The 27,933-nt window shown below is 48.5% G+C and overlaps 9 protein-coding genes across 9 annotated transcripts; 8 read left to right on the top strand and 1 right to left on the bottom strand.

Annotated features, from left to right (window-relative positions):
- Positions 1 to 151: 151 nt before the first annotated feature.
- On the bottom strand, positions 152 to 2,403 carry AO090103000481 (sugar porter family MFS transporter; the record flags this gene model as incomplete). The annotated part of the gene is made up of 5 exons (XM_001826981.3): positions 152 to 327; positions 379 to 916; positions 1,114 to 1,809; positions 1,862 to 1,938; positions 2,019 to 2,403. The coding sequence occupies 5 exons, from the start codon at positions 2,401 to 2,403 to the stop codon at positions 152 to 154; spliced, it is 1,872 nt and encodes a 623-aa protein (XP_001827033.1).
- Positions 2,404 to 7,192: 4,789 nt separating this feature from the next.
- AO090103000482 (uncharacterized protein) lies at positions 7,193 to 7,914 on the top strand (the record flags this gene model as incomplete). Its single annotated transcript, XM_001826983.3, has 2 exons — positions 7,193 to 7,450; positions 7,525 to 7,914. The coding sequence occupies 2 exons, from the start codon at positions 7,193 to 7,195 to the stop codon at positions 7,912 to 7,914; spliced, it is 648 nt and encodes a 215-aa protein (XP_001827035.3).
- A 2,443-nt stretch (positions 7,915 to 10,357) lies between these two features.
- Positions 10,358 to 11,896, top strand: AO090103000483 (uncharacterized protein; the record flags this gene model as incomplete). Its single annotated transcript, XM_023233259.1, has 1 exon — positions 10,358 to 11,896. The coding sequence occupies one exon, from the start codon at positions 10,358 to 10,360 to the stop codon at positions 11,894 to 11,896; it is 1,539 nt and encodes a 512-aa protein (XP_023093982.1).
- A 1,219-nt stretch (positions 11,897 to 13,115) lies between these two features.
- AO090103000485 (glutathione S-transferase family protein) lies at positions 13,116 to 13,899 on the top strand (the record flags this gene model as incomplete). The annotated part of the gene is made up of 2 exons (XM_001826984.3): positions 13,116 to 13,268; positions 13,345 to 13,899. The coding sequence occupies 2 exons, from the start codon at positions 13,116 to 13,118 to the stop codon at positions 13,897 to 13,899; spliced, it is 708 nt and encodes a 235-aa protein (XP_001827036.1).
- Positions 13,900 to 14,939: 1,040 nt separating this feature from the next.
- Positions 14,940 to 16,054, top strand: AO090103000486 (uncharacterized protein; the record flags this gene model as incomplete). The annotated part of the gene is made up of 4 exons (XM_023233258.1): positions 14,940 to 15,078; positions 15,183 to 15,345; positions 15,403 to 15,749; positions 15,804 to 16,054. The coding sequence occupies 4 exons, from the start codon at positions 14,940 to 14,942 to the stop codon at positions 16,052 to 16,054; spliced, it is 900 nt and encodes a 299-aa protein (XP_023093983.1).
- Positions 16,055 to 17,396: 1,342 nt separating this feature from the next.
- On the top strand, positions 17,397 to 18,128 carry AO090103000487 (uncharacterized protein; the record flags this gene model as incomplete). Its single annotated transcript, XM_001826986.1, has 1 exon — positions 17,397 to 18,128. The coding sequence occupies one exon, from the start codon at positions 17,397 to 17,399 to the stop codon at positions 18,126 to 18,128; it is 732 nt and encodes a 243-aa protein (XP_001827038.1).
- A 6,404-nt stretch (positions 18,129 to 24,532) lies between these two features.
- AO090103000490 (cupin domain-containing protein) lies at positions 24,533 to 25,119 on the top strand (the record flags this gene model as incomplete). The annotated part of the gene is made up of 3 exons (XM_001826987.3): positions 24,533 to 24,790; positions 24,840 to 24,898; positions 24,954 to 25,119. 3 exons carry the CDS (start codon positions 24,533 to 24,535, stop codon positions 25,117 to 25,119), a joined length of 483 nt encoding a protein of 160 aa, XP_001827039.3.
- A 413-nt stretch (positions 25,120 to 25,532) lies between these two features.
- Positions 25,533 to 26,105, top strand: AO090103000491 (uncharacterized protein; the record flags this gene model as incomplete). The annotated part of the gene is made up of 1 exon (XM_001826988.3): positions 25,533 to 26,105. The coding sequence occupies one exon, from the start codon at positions 25,533 to 25,535 to the stop codon at positions 26,103 to 26,105; it is 573 nt and encodes a 190-aa protein (XP_001827040.3).
- A 522-nt stretch (positions 26,106 to 26,627) lies between these two features.
- AO090103000492 (sugar phosphate isomerase/epimerase family protein) lies at positions 26,628 to 27,623 on the top strand (the record flags this gene model as incomplete). The annotated part of the gene is made up of 1 exon (XM_001826989.1): positions 26,628 to 27,623. The coding sequence occupies one exon, from the start codon at positions 26,628 to 26,630 to the stop codon at positions 27,621 to 27,623; it is 996 nt and encodes a 331-aa protein (XP_001827041.1).
- Between the last annotated feature and the right edge of the window lie 310 nt (positions 27,624 to 27,933).

Genomic DNA, 27,933 nt, shown 5'->3' with positions numbered 1-27,933 from the left:
TTAAAAGGTGAACGAACCTATAAACGGATAGCAAGAAAAAATACCACGGCATTAATTTCTCCTGCAGCTTTACTAGCCCACTACCCCAACCGGTTTCACAAGTCAAGAAGCATATATGCACCCGTCTAAACTATTTCCACTGATCGGGGGTCTACTTCTCTCCCGCCTCTGAAAGATGCTCCGCTCCTTCGTACAGTTTAGGCAAGGGCTCGAGCTTTTGCCGCAGAACCCAGACACGAAAATGCCAGACCGTATTTCTAAGTTGGTACATCGCATGCTTCCTAGTCGGAACTGAAAACACCTGATCCAATTCCTCCAGGGTGAGAGCTATCATACGTTAGTAATTGGCCAATGCCGGTGTGACTAAGGATCACTTACATTTCGTCTCCGGAACGAACAACAACACAAGAACCCATCCAACCAAACACCATGCAGCGTACCAGCCAAAGGCCCCTTGCGGCTGAAAGGCGCGTAGGAGTGAGGGCCACGTGAATGACAGGATGAAATTGAAACACCATGTCGTGGCGGTAGCCCAGGACATGCCCACTTCACGCACATGCAGGGGGAAGGCTTCGGCAGAGTATGTGAAGGGCACAGGTCCTTCACCAGGCGAGTAGAATACTTCGAACAAGTACATACCCGTTGTCACCATGGCCACCCGTTTCTTGCTGTATTTGATTCCTTCCTCGATCCAAAATGAAAAGCCGGCCCAGAACAGGCAAATGGCAAGGAAAGGGAAGGTAAATAGCAGGAGGTTCCGTCGTCCCCATGTGTCAATCGTGAAGAATGCTGGCAGCGCAAAGACCCAGTTCAGAATCCCTGTTCCCATCGATGCTAACAGCGCCTCCTGAATCGAATATCCTGATTCGGTGAATATAGTTGTTGAATAGTAGGCGATAACGTTCACGCCGCAAAACTACGAAGATATAGCCTCGATTAGCCTCTGGTTCCATGCGCAGAGCATCAAAGATGAGTTCCAGGGGCCAGGGTTGACATCCGGAGCGCTGGAGGTGAGAACGCTACTTGGCCAATCAACGCTTGTTGAGACGCGTGCTGACATAGTCCACCCCGAACGTTCATTAAAGAGAATTGGCCGGAAGTTTCATGACTTACCTGCTGCAAAAACATGACAATCCAGGTGGCAAGTGTTGCACGTGCATTGCGGGGGATTGTGAACAGCTCCAGAAACATAGTGAAGAAGTTCTTTCCCTTGTTCACCTCCCTTTCGAGCTGGACACCGACGTATGCATAGTACAAGTCGCGTGCTGCTTGTAGATCTGAAGGGCGAAGGATGCGGAAAGCCTCGTAGGCCTTGTTGATCTTGTTGTGCTCAATCAACCAACGAGGAGACTCAGGGCATAAGTAGACCTGCGCACAGACGATCAATGGCAACACCACCGTTGAGCCCAGCATCAGACGCCACGATAGATTGTCTGGCAAGCCCATGAACGCAACACCCATGATGTTCCCCAGCATAATACCGAAGGCGGTCCACATCTGCCACATCATGACCAACGCCCCTCGAATTGGAGCGGGCGAACACTCGGCGGCGTAGACAGGGACCGTCGACGATTTGGAACCGATGCCGAGACCAAGGACGAAGCGAGCGATAAATAGGTTGACCCAGGAATTGCATACACCCTCCCAGACTGAGGCGACGGCGGCAATGAAGCAAGACACCCAAATCGTACCACGCCGTGCCAGGTACCTATTCATCGGCTCCGTGAGCCAGCAGCCGATAACCGCACAGGCCAGATACGGGGCGCCAACGACGAGACCAGTGATATATTCGCTCTTAATAGTAAGTTCCTTGACACATGATCAGCACTGCAGTCCTCGTAGTCGAATATGACTATCTCACCTTGAGGTAAATGGCTTGGGCGCCATTGTTGACGGTTTCGTCCATACCTTGAACCGCGGCGGCCAACGAGCACATGGCTAGAACCCAATAAGCACAGTTCATGATATCAAAAAAATGAAAAGATATGCCGCTCTCAGCGGCTGACTTCATTACGTACACGCCATAAAGTAGAGTTGCCAAGGTTGTGACCATTTATGCGTGTGTTCGCGCCGAATGGCCGCCCTCTCATCTTCGGTCAGCTCTGGCATATTGTGGGCATCCTGAGGATTCTGCGAAATCAGGGCTCCTTTACGGAAAAGCTCCTTGTGGGTCTCCAGGCCATACTGGGCACAGAATCTGTCCACATCCTCCATCAGCTGCTGGCGGGGAATGCCTTCCAGAGGGTTCTTGAAGACGGCGCTGAGCTTATTGGCGGGTCGGCCCTCGATGTCGTAAATACTCGAGCGCCTTGGCTTCTCTGAATGTTCGGCTGTAGGAGAAACTTCATCCATGCCATCTGACTTCTTCTGGTGGCCGGCATCCGGTCCGAGTTCGTCTTTCATCGTGAGGCTCTATGGAACTTGGGGAAAGGAATAGAAGGGAAGTCTGAATAGCAGATCTAGCAGGGGAAAGGGGGTTTTCAAATGAGTATCAGGTATCCAAACTACAGAAACACAGTAGTTCTAATTTCTGGAGTGGCTTCCAGGTAGTTAGCATAGCTTGGCGGAAATAGCTATGATACCTCACAAGAACAAGGTAAGGTGTCCACCGTGAGATGCGGGGATGCGTGTCTGGCTTTATAGGACATATTGGGTAACAGCCTCAGCGAATGTCTTCATACGGCCAATCATATCATGGCCAATCAGACTGCCTGTAAATTCTCTCAGTAGTCAGACGCGGCCCATGCCGCTACCAGATAATGGAGAGTGCGTGGACGGGGAATTCAGTCTACGAACCATGTTTTCCAATGGTGTCAGAATACGAAACTCAGGCTCCATCCACCACTATAGCCATGCAGTTATAAGTGTTGCAGGCCAACAGCGGGATTGATTGTTTTCCCATACCCTGGACGCTATGACTTTCCAGTGTGAGTCAGACAGTAGTAGTAATCAACTACGCATGGTGTTGGGCTGGTCTCAGCATCGCCGAATCAAACGAGACCAGACCGTAGCATATGTATACTACGGGGAAAGTGTCGGTCGTCATAATACAATCACGATTCATGGCAAAGTTGCACAGTCACTCCGTTTTCACGTATTAAAACGCCTTTTTCTAAGGAGATTGCCCCCAATCAGACGAGTTACCCCACACGAGCGATTTCCCCAACGCGGAACCCCGTGGGGGAATCGCAGTGAGAGAAAAGAAAAGTGGAGGGACATGCATGGTGGGGCACAAAGGGGTGCAATACACAGCGAGTCAGACCATGAGAAGGCCCCAGATGTTGAAAATAACAGTCCAACTGACATTGGCCGTTTCGACCTTCAAGACTAGTCATGAACTAAGCAACACGAAGCCTTTGGGGGGCCTGAGGCCAAGGATGATCTGCGGGGTGGCGTCCAATCACGTGTAGGCGGAGCCCTATCTCTTGCGTCATTGCATTTTGGGTTTGGCAACTTCGTGATGGATTGGCTCCCGTGGGCTTCCATGGGGCACGCCTGGCTAGAGGACTGTGACGTTCATATGATCGCTGCGGCGCCATGGGTCTGTTCGCCCCAATCACCTACGATTGTGGATATTGCCCGGTGGGGCAGAATTCCAGTAGATATTAACCCCAGACTACTAGTAGCATTGTAACAAATCCAGTACCTCTAGCAGTCTCTCTCACGCGCGGCCAGGGCTCCACCTTCCAAACCAGGTTAACCTACGTGGTATGCGGGGATTTATCCATTCATAATGCCGATGTACCACTTTTCAAGTGGAAGAAAAACACCTGAAACATGGGGGAGACCAATCACTCTGAAGTCGGTCGCCTCCTTAGGCTCAGCAAGAGAGGCATCAGTATGGAGTAGAATATATATAAACATGTGCAAACCTGTCCAATTGACCAACATATAAAAGGAGAAACACGGAATACAACGTTCCAAGCCCTTTCGCAGTCGTCAATCCATACATCAATACTGGTGGCCTTATTGAGCTCAATAGCCCCTCTCAAAACAAGGCTTCTGGCCCCAGGGGGGAAATATCGTATCATAGAAGGAATAGAAGCAGCTGGCGCGGAAATCTACTTAGCAGCATTCATAGCTAGTCGGGGTACAACAGTTCACGTCACAGTTTTACAGGTATATGAAAGAGTCTTGGAGTACTCCTGCACTCAAGATAACATAACTACCCGCTCACAACCCTAGCTAAATAACATGATGAAGGGGTGTCTCAAGGAAACAGAGCTTTGCTCACTAAATCCTTTCGTTATCGCCGTACTTAGTGGGCAAACTCTTCACCCCCCGTCACACAGATAAGTCATTCTGTGGACAGTAACGTACTTTATTTATATAGGATATCCGCAGGGCGACGGTGAAAACTATCGTACATTGTTTTGCATACTGAGGGAGAGCTTCAGAAAAAGGAACAAGAGGGACGTCAGGAAGGTAAACAATCTATTAGCCATAGTCCCTCGTAGCAACGATCCGCTACATCCACTTTGTTGGCATTACCTTGGGGCCTAGAATTTATAGTGCTACCCCTGTTCACATACACACCAACGGTGGCCGCGCACACCTTTTTTAAAGCAATGTGTCGTAGAGAAATTATCACCCGAGAAAGTATTAGCCTTACCCTGCTATTTTCCTAGGTCAACACCAGCTCCAGGAGCCAAGTTGAAGGGGCTCAGGCGGAAAGTATAAGCTCACAATCGAGTTTCGCACCAGGACTTGAAATTCGAGAGTCGCAATTTCTAGGCATTAGGAATGGAAATGCGAATGCTCGAGAATGGTAGGCAATATAACGCTCAGTGCCTGTACATATTTTTAGTTGGCAAGATACGTAGCCGATAACCCTGCCAACTAATATGAGACGTCAACACAAGTTCAAGGATCGATCGAACGGCGGATATGCCTTTACGTCTGTGTATTTGGGATTTGTCGATATCGAAAACTCTATTGATAAAGATAACAGAGTAGAAAATGCGGACGAGGAAGGAGAGAAAGGGACAGTGGCTGCGTGGGTGAATGAGTAGAAGTAGGTACGAATAAGAATACGACACATGCGGTAAGGAAACGTCAGAATACCCAACGCTAGTTGTATAAGGTCTCTAGCATCCGCCCAAAGGTCAAATTCAGCGCTCAAGTGGCCTTCATGGTGGATTCGAGTTGCGCCTGTAGGAAGTGACATTTGAAGACATAGTACATTGTATACCACATTTCTCAACGTATGTCTCAATGCGCATGAGCCCACAGGCAGCTAGTATCTCCTGGTTCTCATCTTAAGAGTAATACCGCAGAAAGTGGAATCTAGCCATAGTACACAGGCAAATTATTATATATTAGAGCAAAGCATGGATGAACACTGCAGCCTGTGATCCAAAGAGAAACCAATCGGCGCAAGGCAGAGTATCGATAACCGACAAGTTAATGTTTCCCCAGAACTAAACGGAGGTCTCTAGTTCTATGCGCTGATACATCTGAATCGTATACTGGACGTACCAACCGTCATATCAGAACTGACATCGGACGTCTATATTCGTTCTAGCTAATTTATGTTTATCTACGTAATGCTCATTCATTCCACGGACCAAGAACAATCTAGCTGCCCGTCTTCAGGCAACATTGGTTCAGAATTGACGGGCTGGATATAGTTAGCTGTGGATCCCAGCAATTTGCCCGAACAAACAAGGAAGGTCGGCTCCGTAACTGACTTCAAAGTTTATTAAATTGACTAAAGTCGATTCTGACAATCATAGACATTAAAGTATTTCTCTTATTCAGGGCTCCACTGTGCCCCCTCGCTCTTATGCTAGGCATTCTGAGGCAATCATTAATAGATTGTTAATTCAGGGGGAAATGTCTACATACCGAGCTCGAAGCAGGTAGCTATATAAAATATCTCAATTGCTCAAATACATCTCGATTCTCGAGTTCCTTTATAAAAGAGTCCTTATGTTCACTTGTGAAATTGGATTGCATTTACAACATCGGATGTCCCTTTGGAGTAATGGCACGCGACTTTCCACTTCACATAGCTGCCGAGGCTTCACCGATAACCTCCACTAATTTTCTTCTGAGAAAGAAAAGATCCACCGTGAATCTTCGAATTTTTGTTGCTCGCATCAATTACTTGTATGGGACATGGTGATCGGCACTCAGGGCCTGGCTAAGCCCAAGCAGGTTAGTCCTCCGCATGACCCAAAATAAGCTCATGCGCTCTGGCAAACCCTAGTCCACTAAGTTGAGACATAATTTCCTACGATGCCGAGATCCTGCGGCCGTGTGTCGATCACTAGGAGTTGCGTTGGTAAATCACTGATACTAAGGAGTGTGGTGATCCCTACGAGGTAATGGTTTGGACTGCCGACGATGTGATACGACACTGACAAGAATAGCACATCTCCACCCAAAAAGTGTACTCTTTGCATCAGTCAACTACTGGGGTAAACCTCATGATCTGCTCCCGCGCGGCCGGGGAATAAACTGCTTTGAGCTGCCTTGACGGACGAGTCCCGATGCCAAGAAAGAGGACGAAAAGGGGGCACGCTTATCCTGGCACTTTGGCAACAGTGCTGTGGAGTCCTCGGTACTTGGCTGAACAGAGGGAAATTCAGAGAATGCACCGAATTTGTATTTGAAAAAGCGATCTGACCAATCTTGATATGAGTAGTGCCGTGTTAGAGGCCGTCCCTTCGTCAGCTCTGCACACGCAGATGTTGAATTTCTTTGAAGAAACAACGTTTGATACTCTGGACTTGCAACTTTGACAACCCACACACGAAGTGTTGTGCGGCTGGCACAAGGACTGCAATCCACTGCGTAGAATCGAGCCTCAACAGTCATTTGCCAAGTAAATATGGGCCAACTCTGGGCGGTGCCTGAATCGTAATCTTCTCTGTTTCCGCGAAGCCGGACAGCCCAAGTCATCGTCTAAGGCTAGTTACAGAAAATGATTCCACAATAAAGGGTTCATCTACCGACCGATGAATGTGGCGATCATCGACCTTGGAGCCGTCCAATGATCCACTGACCCTAATAGGAATAGTACACCCATGAAGTTGACCGGGCCACAGGTGAAGATCGGTCCCTGCACCTGAGGGATTGACTAGCGAGAACCCTATTCTGTGTTACTCCTTCTTATAAGGTCACATAGCAGAGTTTGAACCACTGCTGGCCTCATGGCACAACACAGACTGCCGCTCATCTCATCAAAATGGCGAATGATAAGAGTGAGGCGATTATCATCGTGACGTCCATCTTTCTTGCCCTGTCCTTGCTTGCAGTCAGCCTTCGATGCTATGTCCGACTACATCTCATCCGAGCCTTTGGAGCGGATGACTATATGATGGTCCTTGCGATGGCCTTCAATCTTGCATTCGCTATCTGTGGCATTGCTGGCGGCTCAACGGGGCTTGGAAAGAAGATGAACTATTTTGCGGATAAACCGACTGACCTGAGAGACTCGTTGCGCGTATGCTCCCTGTTATGCTCCATGTGCCCTCATAAGACCTCTTTTTTATTCACCAGGTACTCATCCATTTTTAGTTCTGGTGGCTTGGGCAGGTATTCTACGCTTTGACGGGCACCGCCGGCAGGACTTCTATTGCGATTTCACTTCTGCGTATCACCATCGTCCGCGCACACCTGATCATTATCTATGCGACAATCGCCTTGAGTATCGCGGTTGGTCTACTTTTCTTCTTCGCGACCCTTGTCGAATGCCGCCCCATCCATTACGTCTGGGATTATGGAATGAAGTCTCCACACTGCGTCAGCAAGGACTTTCTTCTGGATATCGTCTATACCCATAGTGTGATTGCTGCTTTGTGCGACCTCACCCTAGGTATTCTACCTCTTTTCATGATCTGGAAGCTGCAGATTAATAGACGTGCGAAATTCTCTCTCGGAGCCATCCTTGGATTGGGCTGCTTGTGAGTTCATGAGCCATGACATGCATGACACGACCGAAGAGGGCATATGCTGATAGACTATACATGAGTTTAGGGCGGGAGCTGCTGTTGTAGTTCGTTTACCATACAATGAAAAGTTCAAAGATCCGGACTTTCTCTGTAAGCACACTCTGTGATAGCAAGTAGGTAGGATTCTGTGGAATCCAACTAACAGTGCCATAGATGCCACTGCCACCCTCTCTATCCTAGCGAATATCGAAGCCGGCCTCGGAATCACAGCCGGTTGTCTGTCGACCCTTCGGCCCCTCGTGCGAATGCTGCGCGATGGCAGTTCCGATCCGAGTCAAGCAAGAAATGCAGGATCAACCATCCCCTTGTCCCGGTCACTTCTTACTCGCAAAGAAAGGCAAAAGCGGTCCCACCACGAATCTGGCACTTGCTGGGCGGATGTTCCGAATGACGGATATAAGAATATCACCACAACTACAATCTTAGGGAGGCGTGCGTCGAAATGTGACAGTAGTGAGGAAAGTTTCTCCCCAAGATATCTTCCACCGACGGTGTCGGTGCAGAACACGTTCGAGGTATCTGTGGCGGAGCACTAGCAATGATTATGTCGAACTTATGAAAGCGTACAGAACCTTCTGTAGGATAATATCTATTACTAATCACCTGTAATGTTTCTCTTGTTTAACAGACTAAGCAGGATGTCTCTTTGATCATACTCCTGTGGACATACGAATAGTATCTCGCATAAAGGGTGTCTTTACTCAATCACCTCGATCTCGGCTATGATGCCGCCACAGATTTGTCCAGGGCATTGAGTGTCGGCAAATCGACAACAGTGGCAGAGATTTTGAAATCCAAGTAGGCCCCTCATTACTTGCCTTCGACCTCTAGAGGACCACAATCAGATAATGCTGATGGCCCACATTGTAGCACCAAATAGATCCGCCTGGCCCGGACTGTTTCTAGGCCTCGACACCAACGGACCCACTAATAGCTACGGCCGTTCTTTCCTACCAATAAGGGCCCGAAATGGCCTGGACATGCAGCATAAACCGCGTCGGAGGAACTAAATTAGTCGTGCTGTACCGTGGCTGAGAAAGGAAATGTCACCCAAGACATGATCCAAGGAGATAGTCTGTTTCGGGTGGAACTTTCCATCTCTGTGGATAAGTAATTCTTCATACTTCATGCATGTCAATCGTTCATAGAACCTTGGTCGTACTTGCGAGAACCTCATCTCATGTGCTGGTCAGATACAAACTTGTAGAACCTTGGGGGAAACCTGGGATTATTTCGACTTCTGAAAAACGTAACAGCCAAGAACCTGGAGTACTTTTGAACGTACTGGCCACTATCATTCGAAGACCGTCACTGATCCAAGGGTTCTGTCCTAGTGTCGGACACAGATTCTGGAAGAGGACTAACTGATGGCTATTTACAATGGAGTTTGTCTCGGTAAGTCAGATATGTACAGCACCGAGATCTTCTGGGGTAGCTGAGGATCCTGTAAGAACTAAGAGATTAGGTTCTCCGTTTTTAGGTCTGGGTATCCATCAATGCGTTCAAATTCCAGGCTACCGATTGGATATAGATCTGGACTCGGCAATTCCCCTTCTGGTGCAGGTAATCCTCGGTATGTGCTCTGGGCCGTGCGTTGGTTCGGCTGCCGAAGGATACATTATACGAACCTCGAGAACTAGTTGGCTCGATCAGCAATTCGATCATAGTATCCTTGAACTCTCTGGAGTGTAGGCTCTTCCATAACTCGTAATTCGACAGGGATGAAAGGATCGGTCTCAGAGGCGTTAGCCCTTGTTTTTGCAGCTGATCAAGGGCCTGAGGTATGAAACCATAGATTGACTTTGTTCATTGGCCGATAAGCATTCCAGAAAATGTCTCGTCCCTAATATACACATAGCTCGGGTAGCTCGGTATAGTAAATGAGAAAATGCTTGATCTGTAAGATTGATTGACTGTGCACCGATTGAGAGTGCCGTCGGGGACTCCGTTGCCAATCGGCTTTATTCAGATTGAACGTTGTGCACGGTAGACAGAATTAGAAATCCACTCGAAAGGTTGTCGAGCTGTTGCGATACGTGAAGCTATCTGACTTGTCTGCAAAAGAAGACCCCCTTCAGCCGGAGAATTCCTGTTGAAAGTTACGAACGTAAATGTGCTTGCACCGCGATGATTGGTTGATCTTTTACCAAAGCCCCTGGTGAAATCCAATGAGTCTGGTTTGACTGCAATGTGAGAAGCAAGGGGTTGAGAAAATAGACACAACAAATACAGAACCCTTGGAATGCCAGACCACGCAACAAGGGAAGAAATGCAGTGGACCTGATGTTTAAAATGAACGAACCTATACCCTCATCAGATTGGCAATGGCTTCATGACAAGTGCAGAATACTTTTAGCCATCTCCAGATCCTATAGCAAGCACAACCCAGGCTTCTTAGAATGAAGACTTCATTTCTTCTCGCAGCCATTGGCTTCCTATACCGGCTACCATGTTCGGCTGCACAGACCCTGAACATCGTCGCGCATCAGGATGATGATCTACTGTTCCTCAGCCCCGACCTTTTGCATGAAATTCAAGGTGGCCGCAGAGTTCGCACAGTTTTCCTGACTGCAGGCGATGCAGGGGAAGTTTCTAGTGGCTACTGGGAGCAACGCCAGGCTGGCTCCCAGGCCGCATACGCGCAGATGGCCGATGTAAGTGACATCTGGACGCAATCTGACGCTGGCATTGACGGGAAGAACATCCCCACCTTCACACTCGATGGGAATCCAGATATATCACTGGTCTTCCTCCAATTGCCCGACGGTAATGGCTACGGAAATGGATTTCCGAGTACCGGAAGTGTCAGTCTCCAGCAACTCTGGCAGTCGGAAATCAGTAGCATTCAAACGGTGAACGGATCGACCAGCTATACAAGTGACGAGCTTCTTGACACACTCGCTACTTTGATGAGTGATTTCAATCCTGATCGGATTAATACTCAGGACTATGCCCATGCTTATGGTGATAATGACCATAGCGACCACCACACCACGGCTTATTATGTGCAAAAGGCAGCCGAACGATACTCCACCACGCATACTTTGACAGGGTACACTGGGTATTCGATCGCATCGATGGCCCAGAACGTGTTTGGGGATGATCTCAACGCCAAGCAATCCGCTTTCTTCACATATGCTGCTCACGATTCGAAAGTTTGCCATGACTCAGCCAGTTGTGGTAATGGCAATGAGGCGCAGTGGCTGCAGCGCCAGTATGCTGTCACAGGAGAACCAGTAGCGAACGCCCGTCTCCTTAATAGTCGGCGGACGGTTGGATTAGGGGAGAATGTCGTGCTTGATGGTACGCAAAGTAGAGACCCCAACGGTGCCTCCCTTACTTATCAGTGGACACAGACTAGTGGAGCCGATGTCGTCCTTTCCAACGCCACAGCAGCGCGCCCGTCATTCACCAGTCCTAAATCGTCGGAAACACTGGGGTTCAGCTTAGTAGTCGGGAATGGAAATACAAGGAGTACGCCGGCAAAAGTGACGGTGGTTGCAACTAATCTAGAGAATGTCGCCCGCAACGCAACGGCGACCGCATCTTCGCAGAATTCTGACGGTGGCCAGACAGCGGAAAAGGCCCTTGACGGAATAATCGATGGTTATCCAGGAACAGCAACCACAGAATGGGCAACGGTGGGTGGAAAAGCTGGGAGCACTTTGAGGCTTACATGGGCCCAACCGCAGTCAATCTCCGAAGTCTATCTATACGACCGTCCAAACGTCGACGACCAAGTTACTGGCGGTATTCTTCAGTTTGATAATGGAAGTAACATTACCGTTCATGTACTAGACAATTATGGGAGACCCAACCGGATTCAATTCGAGGCGAAAACCACGCGAAGTCTCTTATTCATAGTAACGTCCGTTAGCCCGTCTACTCGTAATGTTGGCCTGGCAGAGATAGAGGTGTACGGGGCTTCATCCGGCTGATCAATTCATGCGAGTTCGAGTGTATGTCTGCCATGCCTTTTCCTCTGGTCCGAATATTTGGATAGATACAGCTTTGTACATACCGTCGCACTTTCAGCAATATATTTGCAATGTGGAGAGCTCTTCAGTACTTCTGTACGTATCGCGGATCTATAAGCTCCAAGGGCCAGTGTAGGGTCTGCTCTTTAGAGACTGGCCACCATGCTCGTGGTGAGCACCGACTTTGTCGGCGAGTGGATTCCTGAAGGCTATCACCAAGCAGGGATCGGAATTCCCCATGTCGGGGTACATATATCTTTTGTTAGGTGAGAGTTGTGAGAATCATAACTCTATTTCTCCAAACAACGAAGATGACGTGCCTTTGATAGCAATGTAGTTACATAGAGGAGAGACGGAAACTGAGGCAGATTCGACGCAGAGCAAATCAGTGGAGTACACACATAACCCCAAGGCCGTCAAGAAAGAACTCTTGACCCGTCTGTACGAGCATAATCATCGGGTCTATGTCGTGATCCAAGCTTAAGACAATGGATGTTTACTTATATCTTATTAAAAGAATGACTCACTAGTAACCGTGGTAACTCCATGGTTAACTTTTTGCGTGGGCTCCTTCGAGGCTATGGGTTCGAAATCCGCCCGAAACGCCAGATCATTTTTTTTTTCGTCTCAGTCGACCTCGTCTCTTTCCGGTCTTTTTAAATCCGTATATAAATCAGTATGTATTTCTAGTGTTTTCTAATGATTTTTGTGAAGTTTCAAAGATGGTCGTTCTTCTGTTACTGGTTTTACACGTGTGTGGCTGTATACTTGGGGGAATATATATATTTGCATCTGCAGAGGTTCTACGGAAGACTTGATTGGGAAGTCTGGCGCTGCTGGTCTGAAAACCGCCCTTACATCCCTCAAAATCGAACGAGCAGAAGATACTTATCGCGAAGTCATAAAATAGTATACATAGAGTCCTAGACTGTTGTCATTGTCCTTGAATGTGGAGGTATATACAAGGGCATGGTGCATGGCAGCCGGATATACATATACCCTCGACGGAGGATAGTGATATCGTCATCTCGCTCGGGATTGTCACCACACCGTCGGATTAGAAATCCACTTCTTCCCCACCCCCCGCTACGGTGTATATCAATACCCTCCGTCTTCTCCGTCTTTCTCATCCTCTCCCTCCTCAGCGACCGCTTGAGATTAACCAACGAACAACTTCAGAATGACCACTCCAAAGATCACGCTGTATACCAACCACCGGTGTCCCTGGGCCCACCGTGCTCATATTGCCCTCAAAGAATTGGGACTGAACTACGAGGAAGTCATCATTGACCTGACCAAGCCACGAGAGCCATGGTATCTGGACATTAACCCGGTATGTGTACTGCTACGATGTCTACGCCGGCGAACATCCCCAGCATGCCCATACTGACATACAAACCCCCCTGCAGCGCGGCCTTGTCCCCTCGATCACCTACGGTGAGCACATCATCACGGAGTCTGCCGTTGTTGCCCAATTCCTGGCCGACGCCCATCCGTCGCACCTCCTTCCTCCGTCCAACAGCGAGAACGGTGCCCTTCAACGCGCTCGTATCGCCTTCTTCGTCGACACCTTCTTCAGCAAGGTCCAACCCCACTTCCAGACATCCTTGCGCGCCTCCACCACAGAGGAGCGGGACGCTGCCGCTGAGGCGCTCGTCGCTGCGATCAAATCGGAACTGGAGCCTCAGTTGCCGGAGGGTTCCGATGGCAAAGGTCCATTCTTTGGCGGTAGCGAGAAACTGACGTTGGCCGAGGTGCTGACCGGTTCATTCCTGCTGCGCATTCTCTCCTTCCACAGACATGGTTTGCTGAGTGAGAAGCTTCCTAGCTTGCTGGAGGACACGCCGCGGTTCAAGCGGTGGGCGGAAGCAACGGTGCAGCAGGACAGTGTAAACTATATCTGGGACGAGAAGGTATCGGCTGATGCGATCAAGGCCAAGCTGGCGGCGCTTGCCAAGAAGTGAACATGGGGAGTGTCTATACGTTAGTTTTCCTGAAGAGAATGAATGAATGAATGAATCAATGGACGAACACAACAATGAAGTCCCGTGACCATCGGCCTCGCGCTCTTCCGGTTCCGGGAAGTGGGAATGTAAACAAGCCAACAGTGCAAACAGTGCAAAACACCGGCATGTCTGCCTGGGGCAACCAACCCATACATAGAGTAACAAACCTGACTCCACGAACCATCGGCATTTCAACGATGTGGAATCTCCAGATCCTTGTCCACTGAGATCTCACCCCAGACCACAGCGTTTATGACTCGGAATTCACGGTAAATTAGTGGACGGCGTGATACCCTGATGCACAACCAAGAAATCCGGTTTGGCTGGGTGGCGAGGGCGCCAGTGATGAGTAGTTCGACACAGCTCATACCCATAATGAAAGGGATGTATTGTACTTCCAGCTCATACCGAAACGAAGTGGTGTCGCCACTGGAGATTGGCTCTTTGGATAGCTCGCAGAGAGGTGATTCATGCTCAATATCCGGATTAGTTATCCAATCTACATGTTAGGGAAGAGATCACGGACAACAACAGTGTCTCGGTAGTTTTCGATCGCTAGGTATCTTGATGTTTCACCTAATAAATACAATGCTTGACAAGCGCTCTAGTGACAACATGAACATCTTCCAACAAGGTGTCACTTGCTCACGGGACTTGCGCATACACAGCTATTTTACATGTAAACTGTCTGGAGACTGCAGTGGCAAGATGCGGCGCTGGGTAAAGATACACAGAACATAGCCTTGCACGAAATCAATGTCCGCAGACGCATCCTGCCGATCCATGGACGAATCCACGCAGTCAAGTGAGTCACAGCGTAGGATTGTCAGCACTAGTGCTTATTCTGCCAAGCCCGGTATTGCCAATGCGTCTGGGGTTTGAGGATTGTCCTCTTGCTCGGCTGGCCATTGCTCCTGTACGTTAAGGGCCGTATAAAGAAATCCTTCCCGGGAATCCGGCTTTCGCGTTGTGTACTTCCATTCCAAAGCTTCGACACCATGAGGATTATCGCAGTCGCAGGGGGGACTGGCAGTGTCGGCCAGACCATCGTGGAAGCCCTTGTGGCGCATGGCAAGCACACGGTTCTCATCCTCACGCGCAAGGTGAGTCGGCATACTATGGGTTACGGTCGCCGGGGTATGTTTGCAAGAGTCTGATACGCTCAGCACAACAGCAGCCGCACGACCCAGTCGACGAGCTCACCTACTTAGCGGTAGACTACAGTAACGTTGGCGCTACAGCAAAGGCTCTTGAGACCGCAAATGTTGACACTGTCATCTGTGCGTTCGGCATGGAATCCGATGCCATTAGCGAGGCCCAGGTAAACCTGATCCGTGCCGCAGACATGTCGGGGTCGACGAAGCGCTTTGTAGTGAGTGGGTACGATATGTTGTTTAAAGAGGAGTATGTTGATTGTCATTCTTGTTAATAAGAATTGAGAGCAGCTGACAGCAACTCTAGGCACATCCCCATGGTACCTACCGCAAAGTGGGCTTTGGCGGCGTCTCACGCCGTGGAGGAATCGAGTCTGGAATATACACGGGTGGTCAACGGGCTATTCCTGGACTATTATGGTCTTCCACACTGGAGAAGCCATCTCAAGCCATGGGTCAACGCTGTCAACGTGGAAGGGAAATGGGCCGTTCTTCCGGGTGATCGGGCTTCCAAGGTCAATTTCATCACTTCCCAAGACATGGCACGGTTCGTCGCAAGACTCATGGACCTATCGGAGTGGTCGCCTGTGAGTTTCATCGCCGGTCAGACTGCGTCCTTCAAGGATATTCTTCGATTAGCCGAAGAAGCGCGAGGTACGATACTCAGGAAACGCTAGATGGAAACCCTTTAACTTACCTTTGTAACAGGTGAACGATTTTCCGTCAAAAATGAGAGCCTTGAAGACCTTCGAAACGGCCGCATATCTTTCCCTGAATTCGAGGAAACTGGGCTCGAAAGCACTGGACGGTCTACGGAGTACATCTTCGCATTATTCCACTATATATCTGGCACTGGGGGATATACTATTTCCCGCGATGGTACTCTGGACGCTCAATTTCCCGATATCAAGATTACAACAGCGGCGGAAGTCATCGAATCTTCTTGGCGAAACCCGTGATGAGCTTAGCCTTTTAGTTACTTCGGATGACAGGTTCTGCACTAGTTCTTTCACTTACGACTTGTTTGTGACCCCAGGAAATTATCTGTCGCTATGTGTATCGACTGGAATCTTGAATGTGGTTGTGCAAGATTAGGAAATCTATAAATGAATGCGTTTGCTACCTTGTGATGAGTTGCTCGTAGTCCCTCGCCTCGGTTTCCACCTGCACAAACGACAATTGAGTAGCGAAATTCGATTCCTAGCAATGAATCAAAGCCCAAGTCAGGTGCCTGAGCTCAGGTGGATGTGGGCTACTCGTAAATGGTCTAAATTGGTACCCCTGGAAGAATGAGCGACTCCCCCGAAATCCTCTCCGATCCATGCAGTGTTCTCATGGTCTAGGCTTACTCCCTTCAGCTACGTATCCTAAATTGCTTTGTTGATTGCCTAACTTCAACAGACCAGGCTAGACCGATTTATCCCCAAGATTAGCTTTCATTGAGTCTATACCGGCTCTAATGCATCGATCACCGAGGAACGGGAGGGAGCACCGATGGTCCAACAATAGACAGACAATACGAACTCCGTCTATATATATCTTGTCATACGATCCTACGAAGCAACTATCAAGGTGAATCGATCCCGGGGTGCATGCTCAGCGTCTAAATAAAGGCAAGAGGATGAGATTGGGTTAGAACACGATGTGGGCGGGTGCTAATTCCACCCTGTATAATGCGGCGAAACTACAGTTTGCACTTGCTTTCCTTGGGCGGGTCTGTTCTAGCCTAGTCTGTTTCAATTTTCTTGTTTCCCTCAGTAGACTCCCAGACTGGCACGCAAAATAGATATTCGGGTCTGGCTGAGTCTCTGAGAATCCAGGCCTTGGGCCAATTCATTAACCGGTGCTTGACCCTCTTGGCACCTCTTGGCAGTTATTGGCATGAACTTACTCAGGAGTGGAACAGGTCTGCCGAGCCTATCAGGTGTAGTCGGTGCATGAATGTGTAAAATATCACGCGACCTTTCATTTGTATCATTCTTTAACCTTATCAAGAGAGCCTCCAGGTATCTTTAAGCTTGAATAGCTCCAATTTATGGTAGACCCAACCTGCTTGGGCTAGCAGTAGTCTCCTTGCTGTTCAAGGTATACATCATACGAAAGATCATTGTAGGATTCCCCCGGTCGTGGGCATACAGGTGATCAATGCCAGTGAAATCTAGGCCCGATTTTCAGCGGGTCCAGATGTGCCAAACAACCTATTTCTACTACTATATCTCGATATCTACTCTACAAGTGCATTCGTGATTAAAGCTACCTTTTATCCCCATATCATTTGTTCAAGTCATTCTCCTCGCAAATATGACTAGATATCTTTCCTTCCTATTCCTTCTCATCCTCTTTGGCAACTCTGTCTTCACGGCGGTCATTCCAAAGTCCTATGGTTCTGACGATCATGAAGTCACTGCAGAACGCGAGGATGAGCCGGGGAATGACCTAGTCTTGGATGACATGTGGAGCCTTGAGGATGGTAGTGGAAGTCTCAACACTCGTGCCACCGACGCTGCCGATAGTTCAGATGAGGCAGCCCTTCTCGATGAGAGACAACCCCTAGCCCCTGAAGACCCGAGTGCGTCAAAACGTGATGACACAAGCTCAACGGATCTACCCTTGTCAGATACCATTGTGGCTCGAGCTCCTGAAGAATGCAGACGTGCGCTTGGCACGGGCGTTGACTCCTGTAAAAAGAGTGTGCAAAGTGGGGTCGCAAACTGCAAGAAGAAAATCCAAGACGACATTGCAAAATGCAAGGTCGATGCAAAAGGGGAAATTGATCGGTGCAAAAAGAAAGCTAAGGACCCTTTTTCAAAGGCTCGCTGCGAGTCCCGACGGCCTAAGCTCATGGCCCAGTGTGAATCCCGAAGAGCAAAGATTCCGCTTTGTGAAAAAGCTCGCCCTAAGGTTCTTCTGTGCTGTGAACGCATGCGACCGCAATTCCAGGCTCTCTGTGCTATCCCATCGTTCCCGGTCTCAGTTGTCCGCTCTCGATTGCAGGATGCGCAACAGCAATGCATGAAGGGCTTTATTATCTAATCAATCATGACTATAAGGTTCGTCCCCATATTGAATCTTCTGGAGGGGACTCTGATGGTAATTTAATAGGCTTGGTGGTCAAAATTTGTAGGCATTTGACAACTTCTGCGGGAGGGAAGATGGGAAATTCATCACTGAACCTACATGGTTAAAAAAGCACGAAAAAGTGACCGATAGTCAGGTGGTATTACTTATGATTACTCATCAGCTATGAGTTGCAACTGGACTATAATCTATGGAGGTGCTATATGGGATGTTGTTCGTTGACTGAAGAGGGAGAGTCTTACAGAACAAAAGTCTGCTTATTTGGGTTGTATTGATACTTGCCATATTTATTTTGAGATCACCGGAGTGAACTACCCTGGTACTTCATGGACTCGGGATAGTAGAAAGGCAAGTCGTGTCTCCTTGTAATTTAGAAGATGTATTTGAAGTGTGAGCTGGCCCAAGTGTAGCCTTCAACGTTCCAAAGTAGTTGTCTCGTCACGACATATCAGACTGCATTCATAATATACAGCACACTATCGCCGGACCATATTTCCTGGAACAAGACAAATTGAGTGTAGTCGCAGCACTGGCGACGTAGATTCCTGAAACTCGTGATCAGTCCTATAGCAATAATCATTAATTTGTTGTTAGGGTTAACAAAGTGATGATAATCCTCCACGGCTTGGCGACATCAAGTCGTTCCAGTAAACCCACTTATCATAAATCCGAAATATGATTGGAACAGACACCTTCTGTGGACCAACGTAAACCAACTTATAGCTTCGACAGCTGTCCCCTTCCATGACTATATCGGTAAGATATCCCTCAGGAAAAGAAAATTATGGAGGGGGATCTATAGGACTGCAGCGCAAGATATCAGCAATCACTCGTTTTAGCACAGCTATTCTTGTCAACGGCAATGGGATCAAACATATCTTCTGTTTTGATTCGATACAGAAATAGGTGGTCTTCCTCCTTTCTTCCGTCGCGGAAATTAATTTCCGTCTAAACAACATTTAAACCAGCGAAGTTCTTATGCTAGCGTCATAGATCATATTCTCGTCTCTCCCCGAATTTAAACCGCGGTGAACATGTTAGGCAATGAATTGGCGATGAGCAGCTTGTCAATAGGCCAGCACCCTTCTCACCTCTTAGACCAAAAAATTGAGGTCGCTGCTTCTTGAATCCAGGCTAGACCGATCATCTCTAAGATTACATATTCGGGTCTGGCTGAGTTCCCCCCAGCCCCACAACCACCGTCTACCATTCGGCCCGAATCGAAACACCACGCTGGTCGCCCACGACACTCCCAAATCCCTGGTCCCCAGCACGATGAGAATGAGATATCCTATATGACCAGCGGGTTTCCTCCGAATCCGACCGGGTTCAGTAATTGCGAGCTGGGGCTCCGATAATGCCCCACTTATAGATATTTAACCATCTCGACGCAGTTGCGTTTTTCGGATTATGCGACTGAGATTCCTTCATATATCAGTATATCCGAATCTCTAACGATGCCCTCCGAACCCACCATCCCCCCCGATTCACCGTTTACTTTGCATAATATTCCGTTTGGAGTAATCTCAACTACCTCTGACCCTAAACCACGCTGTGCCACGGCTCTTGGACATCATGCGATTGACCTATGCTTGTTGTGGAAGGATAAGGATGACCTCGAGCCCAACCAAAGCCTTTACGATATTTTCAGTCAAGTCAGTGGCCCCATAAGTCAATAGATCGGCTAGGCTCATCCATATCTACAGCCCTCGCTCAATGCATTTGCGGCTCTAAGCGCAAAAACGAGGTCCCGAGTGAGAGAAATTCTCATTCACGATTTATCAACTGGACGTGTACCAAAACAATGTTTTATTCCACTCGACCAAGCTCATATGCACCTTCCGATGAAGATTTGGGGCTACTCGGACTTCTTTTGCTCGCTGGAACACGCGCAGAATGTATGGCCACGGATTTGATCCAGACCATACGATTGATTACATGACTGACAGAGCTAGTGTGCTCCTTTGACTGGGGGCGAGGTCGCGCGGAACTTCTTTTATGCTCCCTCTGTTTACAATGGAAGAGCATCAAGCGTCATGCCATCCTCCACTCCTGTGCGACGGCCGAAAGGTATTAGATGGGACCATGAGAGCGGTCAGCCAGTCTTTGGTCCAGCGGTCCAGATGGACTTTGAGCTGGAGATGGGATACTTTGTTTCGAAGCCCATCCCTATGGGAGAGACTATCAAAGCGATCGATGCACCGGATCATATCTTCGGGTTTGTTCTCTTGAATGATTGGTCCAGTCGAGATATTCAAGCGTTTGAAATGACTCCATTAGGTCCTTTCCACTCCAAAGGTAAGATAAGCTAATCATATACGTGAGTATCTCGCGTTTAGTATGTACAGCACACCTAACAGATTGAACCTTCTCAGGATTTGGAACCAGTATATCCCCCTGGATTATCACACTGGATGCACTTAAACCCTTTGCTTGTGAGCCTGAACATGTCCATTCTGCTACTGAATTCGACCATCAGCGTTATGTAGAACGCGCAACTGCCACATTTGATATACGATTAAATGCGTCGCTCATTAGTAAGCTAATGATTCGTTTTCTGTTACCGTTTGTTAATGATTGTCTGTAGGGAATGGGGAAAGGTATAATACTACAGAGAGCAACCTACGCTATCTTTACTGGACCCCATATCAACAGCTCGCGCACCATGCATCCGCAGGTTGTGGTATCGAGACAGGTGACTTGATGGGTACAGGAACAATATCTGGCCAGGTGTGTATATAAAGCGTCGGTGGAGTCTATCATGTTTCAGAACTGACGAAGGCCTGCCCCATAGCACGAAGGCGAACTGGGATGCCTTTTCGAGGCAACTAAGGGTGGCAGTCGACCACTTAAATTTCCTAACGGCACCACAGTTAGGTATTTGGAAGACGGAGATGAGATAGTTCTGGAAGCCTGGTGTGATAATGGTACAAGGCGTATCGGCTTTGGTGAATGTCGGGGAAAATTATTGCCGTCTTTGTAAAACTGATAGTCAGCCGTGAAGTCACATTTGGAGATGGTACCCTGTCAACAAGGAATGTTTGTATCAGTATACTAGCTATATTCATCTCTGAAATATATCCGATTTGTGTCTCTTTCGTCCGAGGCAAAGCCCATCTTTTGGATGGCATAAACTCACCGCTCTGGGTTCGGAAATATTTAATTTAGGTAGGCGGTAGGCGGTAGTAGTCGTCTACCTTCTCTTGCTGAGAGCCGTTTCGGTCCATTCAGACGAAGTACAACCTCGAATCTATGGATACTCCGCAAAGAGAAGAGCATTGCCAGGTTTCCATAAATGAACCGCGCCCATTGAGTGATGCTATACAGCGCTGTATTGTCGCATGTCAGAGATGTCGTAACCAAAAAGTGACGCAATCTGCTCTGGCTCTGCTACTCATGCTAAATAGTCCAGCAGCTTAAATGCAGTCGTGAACGCCCCTCGTGCAGTCGCTGCCGGAGGCTCCGGGCGATCTGTGTATACCCACTTCCTGCCAAACGCCGGGGTCGGAAGCCGCAGCGTAACTGCCGGGAAACACGCACAGCAGTTGACCAGAGTTGCCTGGACCTTCCGCAGCCACAAACGGACATCGTCAACCTCACCGGTGAATCCACCAGGTGTGTCCCAGATCTAAACCTGTCAGACCGCATCGTTCACCAGTCAGTACGTCCTGACGGTGCGGTGCTCTCCCCAGGCGAGGGCTCACGAGAGGGCGAGCGAGCTGCCAGTTCTAGTAGAGCAGCCCCAGCATTTCCTGAAAGGCACACCGGGACTCGGACTCCCTATATCGCGAACGGCCGTGAGTTGATTCATCCAACACCTCGATCCAGTGAAGCCAGAGGGCGAACGAGGCCAACTCGTCATGGTATATCTCCCTACTCAGATGACCCACCCTTGCCGCCTCGCGCCCTTGGCCTGGCTTTACTTGAGATATACTTTTCACGGATCTATAATGCATCTTTATTGTTTCAGAAACATGTAGTTTTCCACGGATATCTTAAAGGAGATCTTCCTAATATTCTTGTGAAGGCCATGTTTGCGCTAGCTACGCTGTATGTCGTTCCATAAAGTCAAAGTTCTTCGCCAATGAATGATTACAGTTTCCTTGATCCCGACCGTCAGCACGAAAATGCGACGTCCTTGGAGGCTTCTGAGTTGGACGTGCTACAACGTTATGGCTCTTGTGGTCTTGCATGGGCCAAGTCTGCTGTGCGGGAAGCCTCGTCATCCGCGATCGAACAGCCTTCCCTGGTGACCACCCAAGCACTTGAATGTCTGCAGCTGTATTGGTTTGGCATTGGCAATTTTCAGTCTTGCAGTCTCTGTCTTTGTAAGCCCCTTTCCATCGAATGGGGTATTTTGATTCCAGTCTTGCTGATTGCAAACCTCCATTGTGGGATTTATAGCTCTCGCCTATCGTTCATGCCACCTCCTTGGATACAATCGAAGGCTAAATGATGGCTGCAACGATTTGGATTTATCGTTAGAATCCGAGCTCAATCGTCGGTGCTTTTGGGCTTGCTGGATCTCCACCTGCGTCAGCATGGAGCCGGAATCTTGCATAAGAGCCGCCTGGAAAGAAGTGGCCATGGTCCCACTTCCGGCGTACATTCAAGATTGCGGAGCAGGCCAGGAAATAATCTTGAGGGAAAAGATGAATCAGGATTGGGAGCCGAGGCCACTTGAACTTAACATGAGGCACCATTCCACATCTGCAGCGGCATTTCTGGTGAAAATAATGGGAGTCTGGTATGAAACTCTTGTGTGCAATTTACCCTTAGCTCTCCTTCTGATGTTTTGGATATACCAGGGCAAAGGTTCAACTTCTGGTTAACGATTGGAATGCTTCTTCTCCCTCTCTTAACATCAAGTCTGTCTTCAGTCTCTCGGACTTAGCAACGTCAATTTTCAATAGTGCAAGTTCTGTCACGGATCCGATGACCGTCAACGATATAGAGTCTGAGTCACACCCTATGAAGCTACTTGCTGAATCTCTTTTCCATCAATGTCAAATTATTCTGCACTCAATGCTTGTCCCCTTGTTCTCAGGTGCTTCGACAGGGCCAGAGATGGATGTGGAAAATGTGAAACGGAGCGCCGAAAAAGTTATACGTCATGCAGGACTGCATGAAAAGATACTGAATCCTTTCCTGTATGGAAGTGGCGATATCACAGTCCTGCCTCCGCTCGTGGGCTACGGGGCCTTTATAGCAGGAATAGTCCTGTTGACCACAGAGACTCCCTTCCAGGACAAAATATCGCATGCAACTATTACTGAAAGTCGTAGATTACGTGCCGTGCGGGCGATTTTACGTCTCCTGAACGTCCTGTGCCGTCATTGGAGAACTTTGGGTCATCTGGTGAGTTGATCCTACTCAATAGAAAATCTAGTTCGCGCTGACATTTGCGCTGGAAATCAAGCCAGAACAACTTTCTTCTGCGCTAGACCGACAACTGCATCCTTTCAAATCACAAGAGCCGAGTACCGAGCGAAACAGAATGTATGGAATAGATCGTATGCAGGCTCTCAACGAAGCTACACACCTTGTCGATGTGGCTCAGGAAAGCCCTGGCCCCCCTACACTAGCACAGCATTTGGAGACCATGAACCATTCGATTTACCAGGCAAACAATCCTCGTGGTGACTCACGGAGCTCTCTCGCTCTTACACAAAATTGCTCTGGTGTCGGGGAAGCCGACTCAGTCGATCCTGAAGAATTACTGATGGAGCCGCCTGGTGTGCCCCTAGACGATTCGTGGTATAGCTTGTCTATTGGAGACGCATATCTTGAAGGACCCTCGGGATTCGAACCCTTAGCTCTGTTTCAGCAAGGCTGGAGGATGTTTAATTAAGTATGTTTGATGGACCCGCTGAAACCGCTGGTCAATATGTTAAATATGCCCCAAGAGAATATTTTTGCGTATCAAGGATGGATCAAAGAAAAATGTCTTCACAAAATCCCGGTAGATGAGATTTGCACGTCAATTGTTGTCCCAGCACTGGTCCCAGGCCATCATACTCAAAGGCAGCATGCGTGGGATCGGCCCGACAGCACGAACTTCAGGAAACTTTGACAAGGCTCGCCATCAGTTAGACATCAACACCCGATTGCCTTTGGCAGTAAACTGGCTTGCTGATCTTTTGGTGGCGAAGTTGAGCCCGAACGACTTTCCATTCGGAGAATATGGAATACTCCGAATCCGAACGTCGGTCCCCCGACCTTCGGGATTATAAACGTTATGTATTATATAAACCAACCTTTCGATTGTGGTCTCACAATGTATTCTATTCGATATCTATATTCCGAAGAATACTTTCTTTTCGCTTTCCAGCCTTACATGAGGAACTAGTCCTGTTAGTATGGAGAACCTTTTCCCACACCCGCGACGTATTGTCACAGGCCATGACAATGATGGAAAAGCCATTGTCGTAGCCGACAGTTTGATTCCCTGCGAGCCAACCAGAATCAACTGCAACTTCGCCGTTCTCTACGAGACGCATCAGTTTCCTGAAGTGAATGACCAATGGATTGACCCAACCAGGACCCGTACACCGGACCTAGCCAACCAAAAAGGGGTTGTCTTGCGTGTGGTGGACTTTCCACCACGTACAAAAACGGTAGGCCCTACAATTGGTGCACACGGAGAAGTGTTAACACTGATCACAGATGTTTCATCGAACCGAATCTCTCGATTTTGGCATCTTGCATGCAGGAGAAATTACATGGTTCGTTTCTCATTGGGGCCGAGTATCATTGCTAATCCTTGGGAATCCTCGATAGCCACCTTGACGGGGACGAGCGCATTGACATGAAGCCCGGGGACGTCTGCGTCCAGAGGGGAACCATACACGGATGGACAAACTACTCGGACGCACCGGCACGAGTGTTTTTTGTATTGACCGGTACGTTCTGCATCCTTTTATTCCGGCCTGATCAAATGGACTGATGTGAGGACTTCTAAGCGGCCAAACCAGTATTGATCAACAACCGTATACTGGGAACGGAAGGGTTTAAGAGGGAGGATGTTGCATCTGGAGGAAAAGTAGATACCCAAAGCTAGTCAGGCTGTGTTCGATCATCAATCATACATAGCGTCACCCATATATCCATTCTATCACGTCGAAAGCCCATGGTAATGCAGTGGTTTTCAAAGGTGGTATACTAACAAGCTTGCAACTTGAGTCCTGGAAGATCTATCCGAAATACGAGTCTTGTTCGAACCTTCGTGGAGACTCATAGACCACTCCGGTGAAAACCCGCCAACCAGTCGCAGGTGAGATATTAAATAGCTATGGTAATCGCCTGAGAGATAATCTCAAATCTCTGGTGTGGTGCCTACATTCGGAACAATCGTATTCTATGCAGAAATTGTCATTCGACACCACGCCAAATGCAACATTCCTCTGCGGCACGGGAACATTAGCCATCATGAAGGAAGATGGCTACTGGTCCGACAACAAGAAGAGCGAGTATGATGAGAAAATTTGGGACCCCAAGCGCTCCGAGCTACCCATCAAAGAGCTCCCGGCCTCGACAGCATGCTCCTCCCTCCCCCAGAAGGTTAAAGGGGGAAAGTTTGGAATATTCGAAAAGGCTTTGGACTTTTTTGGGGACGGAAGCTTTTTCCTGGTCGATTCACCTGGCCATCTTGCTGGAAATATTAGCGCTCTTTTCAGAACTCGTAGCAGGGATGGAGAACCCAGATGGATTTTTCTTGCGGGTGACTGCTTCCACCCTCATCACTTCGTCCACTATCCAGAGGCTCCTTTTGGTGATATTCTTATCGCTCCAAGCGGATGTATCCATGTTGATCCAGAAGCCGCTCGAGAGACTATCCGCAAAATTTCTGCTCTGCGAGAGAGTGATCCGAGTGTTCGAGTGTGGGCGGCTCACGCTGGCTCATTAGAAGGTTACTGGGAGTTTTCAAGTTAGAGCTGGTGCAAAGGGCTGAATGTTACTCCTCTCTGGTGAAAGTACGTGATCAGTCCATAGTAATATTTGTTACTTTGCTGTTAGGGTTTATCAAAGTCATCCTCCACAGCTCGGCCGACATCAAGTCCTAGTTAAACCTCCCATTATAAATTCGTAATACAATTGAAACAGACGCCTTCTTCTGTGGGCCCTAGGCAATTTCCCTATAGCGGCATGTTCTTGTCTTTCCGTCTGTTGGCTCTGATGAGGCCATTTCTGGCGAATTTAGTACAAGAGGTCCGCTTCTACCTCCAGTATGAGGAGAGGCTTGTGAGATAGTGTAGGTCGAACATATATTCTATTCTTATTCGACTTCGTGACTGGTTATCACGGAAATAGACGGTTTTCCTTCTTTGTTCCGTCGCGGAAATTGATTTCCGCCCAGACAACATTAAAACCAGCGGAGTTCCCATGCTAGCATCATGAATCATATTCTCTTCTTCCCCTCGAATCTAAGCTGCAGTACCCGGTCCAAAACGAAAGATGCTAGGCAATAAATTAGCAATCAGCAGCTTGTCATTAGGCCAGCACCCTTCCCACCTCTTAGACCACAAAGTTGAGGTCGCTGCTTCTCATGGTTTTGCGGGCATTGAGATCGTGTTCTCCGACATTGAAGTCTACGCGCGAGAGAAGAGTCTTTCCTTATCGGAGGCAGCATCAGAGATTCAAAAGATATGTGAAACGCACGGGATCGAGGTTGTGTCCCTGGCTCCATTTGAGAACTTCGAAGGGCACAACTCGCCTGTCGAGGAAAGGCTCCAACTTGCTGCGAAGTGGATCGATATTGCGAAAATACTGAAGGCAGCATATCTACAAGTGCCGGCTCAGTATAGCAGTGACTGCACCGGGGAGGAGGCGGTGATCGTAATGGAGTTGCAACAGCTGGCGGATCTTGCCCGTGCCCAACAGCCGATTATCGCTATTGCCTATGAGCCAATGTCATGGTCCACACATTGCTCGACATGGCAAAGTGCTCTACACATTATCCAACGTGTGGATCGACCGAACTTTGGACTTTGTTTAGATACCTTCCATGAGCTCACGAGACTGTGGGCCAGTCCGTTCGATCCATCGGGTAAGCTGCCCAACGCGGACCAGAATCTGCGAGAATCACTATGTGATTTCCAAGATCATTGCCCTCTAGACAAGATCTTCTATGTGCAGCTCTCAGACGGGGAGCGGTTCGATCCTCCCTTTTCAATGTCCCACCCGTGGTATCTCGAAGGCGAGGCGCCACAGTTTACTTGGTCACGCCACGCTCGACCATTCCCCCTGGAGGCCGAGATGGGTGGATACATGCCAATACCAGAAGTCGCAAGGTCCTGGATTGCAGATAAAGGGTTCAATGGCTGGGTGTCTTTGGAAATCTTTGATCGGAGAATGCGGGAGCCTGCGTTTCAACCAGAGACCGCTGCACGGCGCGGCAGCTATTCCTGGCGAAAGCTGCAGGATGCGCTGTCGATTACTAGTCATATTTAGGGAAGGTCGCACTGGTCCTTTCGCGAGACATGTGGATATGAATCTTGTACGGATGTTGTACGTACTAGGTTACTAGTTGAACTTGTTATGATGTTGTGAATAAGATAAGCCAAAGTTAGGTAGTCTGCTAGATAAGGCAGTAAGATGACATACTACTTCACACCTGTCAGCATCGCCGAGTGTGTGGTTGGCAATTTTAAAGAGCAATGGGTGAATGTAAGATGACCCCCTGTCATTCGTAACTCTCAACGTTTTCCTCTCAAGAGTGATGGCTTCTGCTAAGAAGAAAAGCGTTATAATCGGTTATACC

This window comes from Aspergillus oryzae, chromosome 8 (assembly GCF_000184455.2).
Source record: "Aspergillus oryzae RIB40 DNA, chromosome 8".
NCBI classification, from domain to species: Eukaryota; Fungi; Ascomycota; class Eurotiomycetes; order Eurotiales; family Aspergillaceae; genus Aspergillus; species Aspergillus oryzae.
This window is presented reverse-complemented; position numbering and strand designations above follow the sequence as displayed.